The sequence below is a fragment of the Diorhabda carinulata genome, chromosome 7, assembly GCF_026250575.1.
Source record: "Diorhabda carinulata isolate Delta chromosome 7, icDioCari1.1, whole genome shotgun sequence".
Taxonomy (NCBI): Eukaryota; Metazoa; Arthropoda; class Insecta; order Coleoptera; family Chrysomelidae; genus Diorhabda; species Diorhabda carinulata.
The window spans coordinates 21,766,902-21,778,994 of NC_079466.1; the positions used below are offsets into that span (position 1 = coordinate 21,766,902).

Genomic DNA, 12,093 nt, shown 5'->3' on the forward strand with positions numbered 1-12,093 from the left:
TGGAGTAAACAGTTTCTTGTTAATTTGCTTTCATTAATTTCTATTTTTACCTTCGAGCATACTGAAAAAAGTCGATGAGAGTGATTGACAGTGAACGAGGAAGAGTTTAATTGTTTGGGAAATATTATGGAGGTGTTGCCAAAAAGCTGCTTTGAAAATCAAGGCTATTGAAACGGAGCACCTGATATCCAGGAGGAAAGATGCATCCAAGAAGAAGTCCTTCAAAAATTTTTTGTAGAACTATAGCAACAAATTTGCTGTAATCTCTTGAAACTACTGATGTATTAGAAGAAATTACTATAACAGTCGCCGCCAAAAAGTACAGAAAAAGTGCATGGAGTTCTCAGCAGTTGATAATAGTTAAATAATATGAAAATAATCTCGTTGTGTTTCCGTGTGATCGATATGGAAATACTGTAAATGGATGGATCGTTCACATTCTTCACAAGTTTTTTACTATTCACATACTCCAAAATAGTTTTTTGTTTGCTACCAAGTAAGACAACTGAGTCCTTTAAAACATTGCTGGTACCTATTAAGATGCGAGATTTATGAAAAGTATGGTCTTAGTTTGGAGAATTTTCGGTGATTTTGAAAAGGTGAACGAGGTGCATTTGACCAGATATAAATGTAAGCGGTTGCTAACTCCATTTACATCAAGCTTGGTATGGAAACATTAAGTCAATAGGAATAAGTTCTGATTATAAAAAACGAAAATAGGAATCTCGGGCTGGCTCATTTGAACCCAATTGAAATAGAGGACTGTCGATTTAAAGTCGTTTAAATCAGGTTAAGTTTGGTGACTATTTGTTAGAGATATATATCGTCGAAAAATTAAACTAAACGACTAATTCTTACGCAATACATCTTTTCTTGAAAAATTGAAAGAATGTCAAATTGCAACGTATATAAATAAATAGTTTGAGTTAGAAGCATTTGTTTCTTTTGGTTTCTATATAATAACCTGGTGACCAATTTACCTGCAGGGATAGATTTCTAAATTCGATATATGGGTCTGAATGTTAATTCTCAATAGCTTCTCCCAATAACTTTTTCTCATACTTCCCACATAGAAAATTTTCCGATGTATTCTTGATTTTTCGAAACTTAAATTATAGTCTGTTATGAAGCAGCGCTAAGAAACTTGAAATAGTAAATTTATATGTTGCCATCGTCTAAAAAATCACTCTTCCAAACTGCCCTAACAGAACTATTAGTAAGATAACAATCAATTTTGTAAATGAAATGAGTGAAATTAATATGTACTTTTTTTAAAGATATTTGAGCAATAAGTTTCGATTCAACAGACTATCATGCATCATCTTTAGCTCGAATGAATATCATGCCGTTAGAAAATGAGATATTAGTCGATGAAAACTTTTCTAGCACAAAGTTTCTAATGACGTGTCAAGATGCTTGTACGAATTATTATGTATCGTTCAGCTTACCCTTGATACCTGGTTTAGATCGATATAATCGGTAGGACCATGTGTCTCCCATATATCCTCATCCCCAGGAGCATCATCGAGCTCTTCAAATTCATTGAAGGGGGTGTCTTTCTGCATTAAAATCGTATTGTTAATAATTTGATTTGAGAATTGATTTATAACAGAATTACTTCATTTTAGATTATTTATGACATATCAGAATAAGAGATTTTGATGATATCGATTGCTGAAACTGCGGTGAAAATTCATCATGAACTCCCTACCATTCATTTCTGTTATAAAAAGAAAAAAAATAGCCCAATCTGAATCCTTTAGATTTTTCTATATGAAATTCTCGAAAGAAAAGATTTAAATCGAAGCTGTTGACCGAAAAATGTGGTATCTCGCATTTATATAGAGGGTGTCTCATGAAATGGATCTGTTTTCAATGTAAACTTTATTTATTCAATAATTATACACAAAGGAAGTCTTAATATTAGAAGTAGGACTAGATAGTATAACCATTTTCTATAGTCTAAACCTAAACGATTGGTTCCTAAATTTTTTGTTTCATAGACCACTTTCAAAATTTTCCTGGAACCGGTGAATCCTCTGCTGCAGCTACACTTACGATTGTGAACCCCATTTTTTCTTACGCCCAACGAAGACCTCCGTGGAGTCTCCTGTGGACGCCTGGTGGTCCACTTTGTATCACGGGTCTAAACCCAACGTTCAGTAATCTCTTTGAGACAATTATTTGACTTAGATGCAAAAAATTGTTGCGCACGCAAGAGTTAGAATAAATAGTAAGCTGACTGTACCTTTGTCTTCCCCTTGGATTCCACAAAGATTTCAAATCGTCAATAAACCAAGATAGAATGATTAAAAGAATATAAAGCAATTACACTTTTCATAGAATAAGAGACTAGTCTAAACAAGTTACGGCATGTTTAAATTGAGGCCTAATAAATTTCACATACGAAAACCGACAATACTTGTGAGACAATCTAATATTTTTTTTAATCCAACTACTCCTCCATCAAAATATAGTGCGAATTGGCCAAATATTGGTTAAAAATTGAGGAAGATTTAATAATTTGTTGATGTAAATATCACATTGTTGGTTCAATCTGTTATCGAAATGATTGACTATGAATATTACATCATTAGAAGGTGTCGTAATTGAATTCAGGAAATTTATCAATGAAAATCAAGCAGATGAAGTTTCAGACTCAATTTGATCATATAAATACACAATTAGTCAAATATTTTCTTGAGTGGGTTTTGTTTAAATGTTAATACCTTCATAATAGATTGTTTTAAGTACGAGGGTTGTTACTTATTTTCGAGATATCTCAAATCTAATATTTCCATAATAAAGTTAGATATTGTAGTGAACGTACTCCAAATGTGTTGTCATACTAGTACTTTTTGAGTTGTTCACAAATACTTGAAACATTTATCTTGGTCAAAAAAATGGAATTAAATCGTGTGATGATTGTCTATGACGTGGATTGAACCAACAGCAGGGCCGATCAACTCGCTTCGTCTTTTGGTTATGAAACACCATCTCGAGCCACCGCGTTTCGCTGGTTTTCCGAATTCAATCGTGGTCACACTTCGCCACAGGATGTTTTGGAGCAGTCAAAACATCGAATTGATCCGCCGTTCGATCCTTGTTTGGCACCCAATGATTTCAAAATGTCTATATCAAAACTAAAGTGCCAATCCTCGATACTCCCTACTTTTATATCAATAGTTTTGACCAAAGTTAACAGTTGTTCAAGAATTTGCTAATTTAACGTTCGACCTCTATTCTGATAAAACCTTTAGTATTTGCTGTGGATGGAAACTGTGGTTGATTTGACTATTTGACATTTGAATAGTGCACTGATCCATAATGATGTACCAGTTATTTCTGTGGCTAGAGCGATGATCGAGAGGGTCCCTTATCGTTCAGTTTAGAATCGGTAATCAATCACATCGTCTGACAAACTGATTAAAAGGTAGAAATTGAGTAGCTAGCGCCCTTGGATGACAGCCTTATGTTTTCGCACACTTTACGGAATCGTCGTCAAACAGCTATGCAGACCCGAAATCGTTCAGAACAAGACAATAACGTCAGTATAAGTAAAAAGACAGTTACTGTTGAATGGATATGTGCCTGCAAATGTCTCAAAGCTTAAGGTCATGGTGTAGCAGTATTAGTATTTGCTCGGTAGCGCTCAGATTAGACAAATTAGTCATGTTTCAGTAACGAGAGTCGTTTTTACGTAAATTAGGTGGCTGGAAGGTGAATAATGTGGTGACATCGACGGAAACGTTATCACCAAGCAAATTTCGCCATAGATGTATCTTATATTGATTGCATAGAGTTGCATATGGTTGAGAACTCGCCAGGAGCTAGTGGTTGTTACTAATGGATCGCTAACTGCACATAAATAAGTGATGGAAATTCTAGCAACCCATATTATGCCTTCTGCTCAAACCATAGGCGAAAATACACCGCGCGTATAATGAGACACTACCTTAATAAAGTAGACACCACTCAAATGTACTGGCCAGCACGAACGCCGGATATGAATCCGTTAAATTATGCCCTACCTGGAAATGAGGTTTCTACAAAGAAATCCAGTTCCGAATAATGCCGAAGTGCCTAAATTCGCTTTGGTGGAGGAGTGGGAGAATTTATCAAATGATCTTATCGACCACGTAACCCAAAGCTAGAGAAATCGTATGCAAACTTTAATTAGAGCTTTCGGTAGAAATGAAAGTTTGTTTTTTTTTCAATTTAACAGATTTAAGTTTTAAGATGAAACAGTACAATGTACGCGATTTCTTCAAAAGGAAAATATTGTTAGTTTAAAATCAAATAATTATTGTGTGTTAAAAAAATATATACTAGACTTTTTTCGAGTTCTCCTAATTTTGTTTATGTCCCCATACACAATAATGATTCCAATGTACATCCCATGAATCAAAGCGGTAACCCGTTAGGAACCACTATCACAACTTCTTCCACTTTTCCTATTCCACCAAGTTCATATTGATAATGAGAAAAGTCGAAGAAGGAAACATCAGGGCTATAAGGTGGCCGCGGCTTCATTGAAATGTCTTTTATTGTCAAAAATTCTTGCACAATTAATAAGAAAAGGTTTGAACCACTATTACAACTTCTAGTTTTCCTATGCCACCAAGTTCATATTGAGAATGAGAAAAGTCGAAGAAGGAAACATCAGGGCTATAAGGTGGCCGCGGCTTCATTGAAATGTCTTTTATTGTCAAAAATTCTTGCACAATTAATAAGAAAAGGTTTGAACCACTATTACAACTTCTAGTTTTCCTATGCCACCAAGTTCATATTGAGAATGAGAAAAGTCGAAGAAGGAAACATCAGGGCTATAAGGTGGCCGCGGCTTCATTGAAATGTCTTTTATTGTCAAAAATTCTTGCACAATTAATAATAAAAGGTTTGAACCACTATTACAACTTCTTCTAGTTTTCCTATGCCACCAAGTTCATATTGAGAATGAGAAAAGTCGAAGAAGGAAACATCAGGGCTATAAGGTGGCCGCGGCTTCATTGAAATGTCTTTTATTGTCAAAAATTCTTGCACAATTAATAATAAAAGGTTTGAACCACTATTACAACTTCTTCTAGTTTTCCTATGCCACCAAGTTCATATTGAGAATGAGAAAAGTCGAAGAAGGAAACATCAGGGCTATAAGGTGGCCGCGGCTTCATTGAACTGTCTTTTATTGTCAAAAATTCTTGCACAATTAATAATAAAAGGTTTGAACCACTATTACAACTTCTTCCACTTTTCCTAAGGCACCAAGTTCATATTGAGAATGAGAAAAGTCGAAGAAGGAAACATCAGGGCTATAAGGTGGCCGCGGCTTCATTGAACTGTCTTTTATTGTCAAAAATTCTTGCACAATTAATAATAAAAGGTTTGAACCACTATTACAACTTCTTCCACTTTTCCTAAGGCACCAAGTTCATATTGAGAATGAGAAAAGTCGAAGAAGGAAACATCAGGGCTATAAGGTGGCCACGGCTTCATTGAAATGTCTTTTATTGTCAAAAATTCTTGCACAATTAATAAGAAAAGGTTTGAACCACTATTACAACTTCTTCTAGTTTTCCTATACCACCAAGTTCATATTGAGAATGAGAAAAGTCGAAGAAGGAAACATCAGGGCTATAAGGTGGCCACGGCTTCATTGAAATGTCTTTTATTGTCAAAAATTCTTGCACAATTAATAAGAAAAGGTTTGAACCACTATTACAACTTCTTCTAGTTTTCCTATACCACCAAGTTCATATTGAGAATGAGAAAAGTCGAAGAAGGAAACATCAGGGCTATAAGGTGGCCGCGGCTTCATTGAAATGTCTTTTATTGTCAAAAATTCTTGCACAATTAATAAGAAAAGGTTTGAACCACTATTACAACTTCTTCCACTTTTCCTAAGGCACCAAGTTCATATTGAGAATGAGAAAAGTCGAAGAAGGAAACATCAGGGCTATAAGGTGGCCACGGCTTCATTGAAATGTCTTTTATTGTCAAAAATTCTTGTACAATTAATAAGAAAAGGTTTGAACCACTATTACAACTTCTTCCACTTTTCCTATACCACCAAGTTCATAGTGAGAATGAGAAAAGTCGAAGAAGGAAACATCAGAGCTATAAGGTGATATTCACATCTTCGCTTTCAATGGATGTTTCTCACTTATTTTTGTCTACTGCTGATTCATAATCAAATGTCCCAGTGTCGTCTCCAAAGAATACTCATCCGACACAAAAAATCTCTGCAAATGGTCGGGATAACAGGAGCTGTTTTTTGAAAATTGCGTACAAACTACAAGTTCTTGCTCTCAATTCCACATTTGATTCAGAACTGAAATAGAGAGCTCTTTTGCTAGAAAGTATTGAGTAAATAGAGCTGGTGGAGTGATGATCAAATTCTGGAAACTCAATTGTCACTTCGCTTACACTGGATAAATAGTTTTTTGGAGGAAATGGAGAATTTGAGCATAAGTATTCCGAGCTAGATTCGAGTGATTGAATTAAAACTAGAAAGTATGCACAGTAATTCCAACAGATTTTGAACTTTACTATGGTTTAACTCATTGAAAATGAAATTACTGTGCTACATTGTAGTTACATAGACCTTTCTAATCTTTGGTTTATATTCCTTAGATGGTTAACGCGACGTTAAACAGTAATAATACGAATACTGCCGTTATTTAAAATTTAATGGAATCCACAAGATACTAAGCTTAAAGCGACATAAAACAAAGTTATTGATATAAATTTTAATATGTTATAATTCAAAATGAAAGATAATTCTGAAACTCTGAGTAGTCCATTTCGGAAAAGTTGTACAAACGGTATTGGTGAAAATAATTTTTCTCTAAAAAAAGATTGTTACTATCAGAGTGACGAGAAGATTTTGATCCCGTCCAGTTAAGATATTTTCGTTCTTTTAATTAAACGAGTTTTTTGTACATGAAGGATGAGAGAGAAACTTTTTACCTTTCGTTGACGTTTGCGATTTAATTAAATTCCTTTACGAGACGGTGACATTGATAAGTATCGGTGAGTTAGGTAAATGTAAATAAGACTTTTTTCCATTAATTTCTCTCCAGCTTTAGTAAGGTCTAACGTTGAATAGTATTTCGACGGTATATGAATCTGATAATACAGAAATTTTCATATATACTGAAGGATCTAAGAAAAATTTCGATTTTAAACGATAAATAACGAAGCAGCCTTATATTTTGTTGGATTTTTTTTCAGACTAGTGCGGTACAAAAAAATCCAACACTCATCATTTCGGAGCTGATCGCTAGGATAAAATTTCAAATTTGACTTTCATTCAGTTCGAAATAAGGTTCAATTTTGATAGTAATTTCATTTTTTGAGCTTAAAGTTTTGAAAAATTAATTGTCATAGTTTAATTGTGTCAAATATTGGTTTCCTGAGCTTAATTTGTTAAATAATAAGCTTTTTTCAAGTATAATTGAATGAAGAATAGGAATTTCTAATTTGTCAAAAACGGGATTTTCTGTGTTTGATTTGGTGAATAATGATCTTTTTCAAGTATAACTACTAATTAGGTGAGGAATGTTATTTTTTAATTTCAATTTTGTCCCAAAATTACATTTTCTGAGCTTGATTTGGTAAATAAAGATTTTTTTTACGTAAAATTACTAATTAGATTTTTTTATATGAATTTGACCTTAACCTGAATTTGCTGATTTTAATTCAGTAACGAAATGGAATTTCTGATATTAATTTTGTGAAATAATTATCTTCACTTTTACTCGTTCGATCACAAATTGCTTTTGTGTGATTAATTTATTTAAGTTGGCTAAATATGAAACTAGCTTTCCTAAGTTTGATTTAGTCAAACATTATTATGTTTCAATTTAGAAATAAAACCTTAATTTTTAAAGTTATTGATTCTCTAATTTCTATATTGTTAAAAATTGATTTTCTAGATTCAATTTGATCCAAAATAGCATTTTCTAACTTTTTATTTGGATAAAAATTTTGTTTATTGAGTTGATTCAGTTTGATTAGGTCAAAATTAGGTTATTTTAGTTCAATGTTGCAAAGAGCTGGCCTTTTCAAGGGAAATTTTCTTCTAAAAGTTTAATTTTATGAAAAAGTGTTTTTCCTCATTCATATTCTATTAAAATCTGGCTTCAGAACTTAAATTTTCTTCAAAATTGACTTTTCTACTTTTATTTTTTTTAAAATGTTATTTTGTTATATAGTTTTGCCGTTCTAGGTTTAATTTGGTCTAAATTAATTTATTTAGTGTGATTGAGGCAAAATTAGCTTATATCAGTATAATTTTGCAAACAATTGGCCTTTCCAAAAAGAATTTTGTGAAAATTTTGAAAAAACAGTGTTTTTTTAATTTATATTTGTTTCTCAGGTTTCATATATAACTTTTAAGGATTAAACTTTATTAACGATTGGTTTTTCTAAGCACAATTCTGAGAGCACAAAATTTTGGAAAAAATGCTTTTTATAATTTCGATTTGATTAAAATTTAGCTTTGTGAATTCAATTTGGTCCTTTCCGAGTTTAATTCAGTCTAAATTGACTCTATTCAGTTGAACTAAGTCTAAATAGGCTTATCTGAGTTTAATTTTGTGAATAATTAGTTTTTCTTAGAAAAACTTTAAATTTTTCAGTTTAATTTGTAGAAGTAAATTGTATTTCGTTCAAATTTGGCGTTCTAAATTCATATTTCTACAAAATGGGCTTGCCTTATTTTGATATAGAAAAAAATTGATTTTAGGTTTATATTTATTTATAAAAATTGACGAAAAAGTGTTTTTTTTTATTTTATATTACGCCAAAAATTGTCTTTTAAAATTCATTTTGCTCCGAAAGTAGCTTTTCTATATTTAATCTGGTTAAAACATTCGTTTTAAATCAAAATTAGCTCTGCTGAGCAAAATTTCATGAAAATAGGCTTTTTAGTATAAGTTATTGAAAAATTTGGTTGACTAACTTTTATTTTGTCAATAATTGATTTTTCTAGTCTTAGTTGGCTTAAAAATATTCTCTATTTAATTTGGTGAAAATAGAATTTTAATTGGTCTCATGAGAATTCGTTTTAACCAAAAAATGTGTTATCTTATTTTGATATGATCAAAAATTTTAGGAAAATTTGCTTTTCCAAGTTTAATTAGTGAAAATTAGCTCAGTAGTGTTGAAATTTAATTGTCCGGGTTCAATTTGATTAAAAATTGGCTTCTGTGATTTTTATATTGACAAATCGGCTTTTCTGAGGTCAGTTTTGTTCAAAATTAGATTTTCCAACTCAAATTCGTCAAATTTTTTTAAATAGATTTAGTTTAGAGACGTTGGCCATCCTAAGTTTGAGTGAGGGCGATGTTCATCTATAAGTTTCCAGAATGAAATGAAGCAAACTAATTCTTCTTGGGACAACCGGTTAAAAACCATCACTGGACATCAATAATTAATCACAAAATTAAATATTCACCAGCAGACGCTGAACTTTTATGAATTAATTAAACGTCTTTCAATATAAATTTCAAATTGTTTCAAAAAAAAGGATTCCTTTGAAAATGAACTTTGAAATAGCAATTTTCTGGAATACGGTCGACACCTTGACGCCAATCTCAATATTGATCTCAATAAAAATGAAAGTGCACCGTTCTTTTACAACTTTATAGGAAATTACCTGGAAAAGAGGTTGATCGGTTTCACTTTTTACAGCCGGGATCTGAATTTCGTAGGAGATTTGTTCAAATTCAGGAACATTGTCGTTGATGTCTTCAACTCCTACTACGACTCGCGTTATAGACGTGAGAGGGGGACTTCCATTATCACTGATAAGAACCTGAAACAAAAATATAAAATAAATTAACAAAAAATAAAACCGACAATCATATTGTTATTGTGTAGTGTCGCGTAAAGATAAAAGTCAACAGCAATAAATCGTGGAGAGATAATAACAGATATAAATTTTATTAAATCACGTAATGCCGGGTGAGATAGAGCAGCTTTTTTCTTTTAAATTTAATAAAAAGCAGACGATATAAAAATTCACGACCCACTCAATTCGATTGTGCCTTTCTCCACGATTCTCCGAGAAACCGTCACTTCAAGATGTTTAATTCAAAAAAGTCAAACTTTTATTTCAATAGCATCTCATTATGAAATTCCATAATGTTTCCACTTTCTCAAATATTGAAGTTCGTACACCCAATCAATTTAAATGACGCCTAATTCATACACTATTTTTTTTAGTATAAAAACTGTTACGTTATTTGGTTTTTTCAAATTTTTCGATTTCAATTAACTAATCGAAGTATTTTATATCACAGTGACCACCGAACGAAGTTATTCTCTAGAACATAGTGTCCAGTTTTAGGCCCGCCGCATATTGAACCCACTTCCAATAGGAAGCGTTGCACTCTTGACCAGTAATATCCTTTTCAATTTATTTCTGAGCCTCACAAAACTGTGTTTAGTGTTTAACCGAAACGCCTCCTTGAACACATTTTCTGGAATTTCACCAGATAACTAACCCTAATACACTCAAGTAGTTTGGGTGGTGCCTGCCACGTGGTGATGCCTTTGATTTTGATCTTTAATTTCTGTAGTCACGCTCGTCTGTCGAGTAGGTTCTGCAGATACTGCTCTAGGTGGAATTATGTTGTACAGTTCGGAAGAGTATCTGGCGTGGTGGTATCGGTAAAACGGAGGCAGGTCAGCGACTTTTTCTACGCTCTAAGCTGTCCAAGTTTCTGGTCGTCTGTGGGTTGAGTCGAGCATCTTCAAGGTATGCTTGGGAGTCTAGATCCGAATGTTCTGGTAATACTCAAAAAATGGACGAATCTAGACTTTCTAGAGGGTTATATTGCTCCTATCCTCAACACCTAACAAGCTAATTTGCGGTGTTGGTGATATTTTAGGTCCAGAAAGCTTGGTATTTTGCTGCATTTAACTAAATCGGATTGCTTCTGCCCAGCTTTAAAATTGGTATTGATGGTGGTGATCTGTTGCTGCCTACGGATTTGGATGTCAGCTGTTTCGACCAATGACACAAGTCGGCAAAGCTATATATTGAGTTTGCAGTTTAGTCTAATAGATCGTAGATGTATAGGAGAAAGAGAGTAAGTGGCAGCGTTGACCTCAAACCTTTCTGAGGCGCGTACAACGATAGCGACCCAGATGCAATGGTTTCTGAGAAAGTAAGTAAGCCAGTCGATAAGTGAGGACGACAAACCATACGATATCAATTCATTTAGAAGGTTGGCATGTTGGCAGTTAGCAGACTCAATATATCTGAAAATTTGTTGGTTAACGACATTCTGAATGAAGTTGGCAATGGCTGCGAATAAATCTATCGGACGATAGTTGTTGGAAACCGTATTTTGGGGAAAAAAGTTTGTATAGCAGACTTATTAGTTGCGCATTTCTTCCTTACGATTGGTGGTATTTCATCGGATCCAGGCGTTTAAGTCCCCTTTAACCTGTGAGAAAGGAACATACCAAATCACACAATATGCAACGTATTGCTTCAAGGCTACCATGAAAAATCGTATTTCATTTGATTACTGGTATTGAAAGGCGCTTTCGTGTGTTTGCTGAAGTATACGCGGAATTGTTAATTTTAAAGTGCTGAAACCTTTTTTATAGTCAACAAATGGATTGAGTGAACCAATCCCATATCAAAGAGTATCCGTGGAATGTAAGACCGCACTTGGCATGACCACGATTGGAAAAAATTATTTAATTATCTGACCTACTATACTATATTGCATTCTCGGATTTCTAAGTATTTTGTAAGTTTATGAACGCAGGAAACCGAAACGCTTTTTGATATATCTCTAAATGTCTGTACAAAAAAATGTTCCTTTCAATACACGACTTTCTTTATCATTCGAGTTCCCGATGATACATCGAATTTTGGAAACAGTGAACTTGAACAAATCAGCTAAAATTTATATATATTTTTTTCCTTTGTGCGTGAATCCCGGGGCAATATCGACTACATAAATAAAGAATGCATTCACATTCGATTGAAGCTTTTCCAAATCCGAAAAAATTCACGTTAATACGAATTTCAAATTGATGTAGTTAGAAGAATTTGAAGCGGCGAAAAAAAAC

The 12,093-nt window shown here is 33.3% G+C and overlaps 1 protein-coding gene across 3 annotated transcripts in view; it reads right to left on the reverse strand.

The window, feature by feature from the left end:
* LOC130896809 (fat-like cadherin-related tumor suppressor homolog) overlaps positions 1-12,093 on the reverse strand; it is a 418,340-nt gene that overhangs the window by 64,076 nt on the left and 342,171 nt on the right. For all 3 annotated transcript variants that reach the window (XM_057805125.1, XM_057805128.1, XM_057805127.1), the window contains exons 6-7: positions 9,659-9,817; positions 1,449-1,559 (exon numbers count right to left, since the gene is read on the reverse strand). In XM_057805125.1, coding sequence (XP_057661108.1) covers positions 1,449-1,559; positions 9,659-9,817 — 270 coding nt within the window. The remainder of the gene's footprint in view (positions 1-1,448; positions 1,560-9,658; positions 9,818-12,093) is intronic.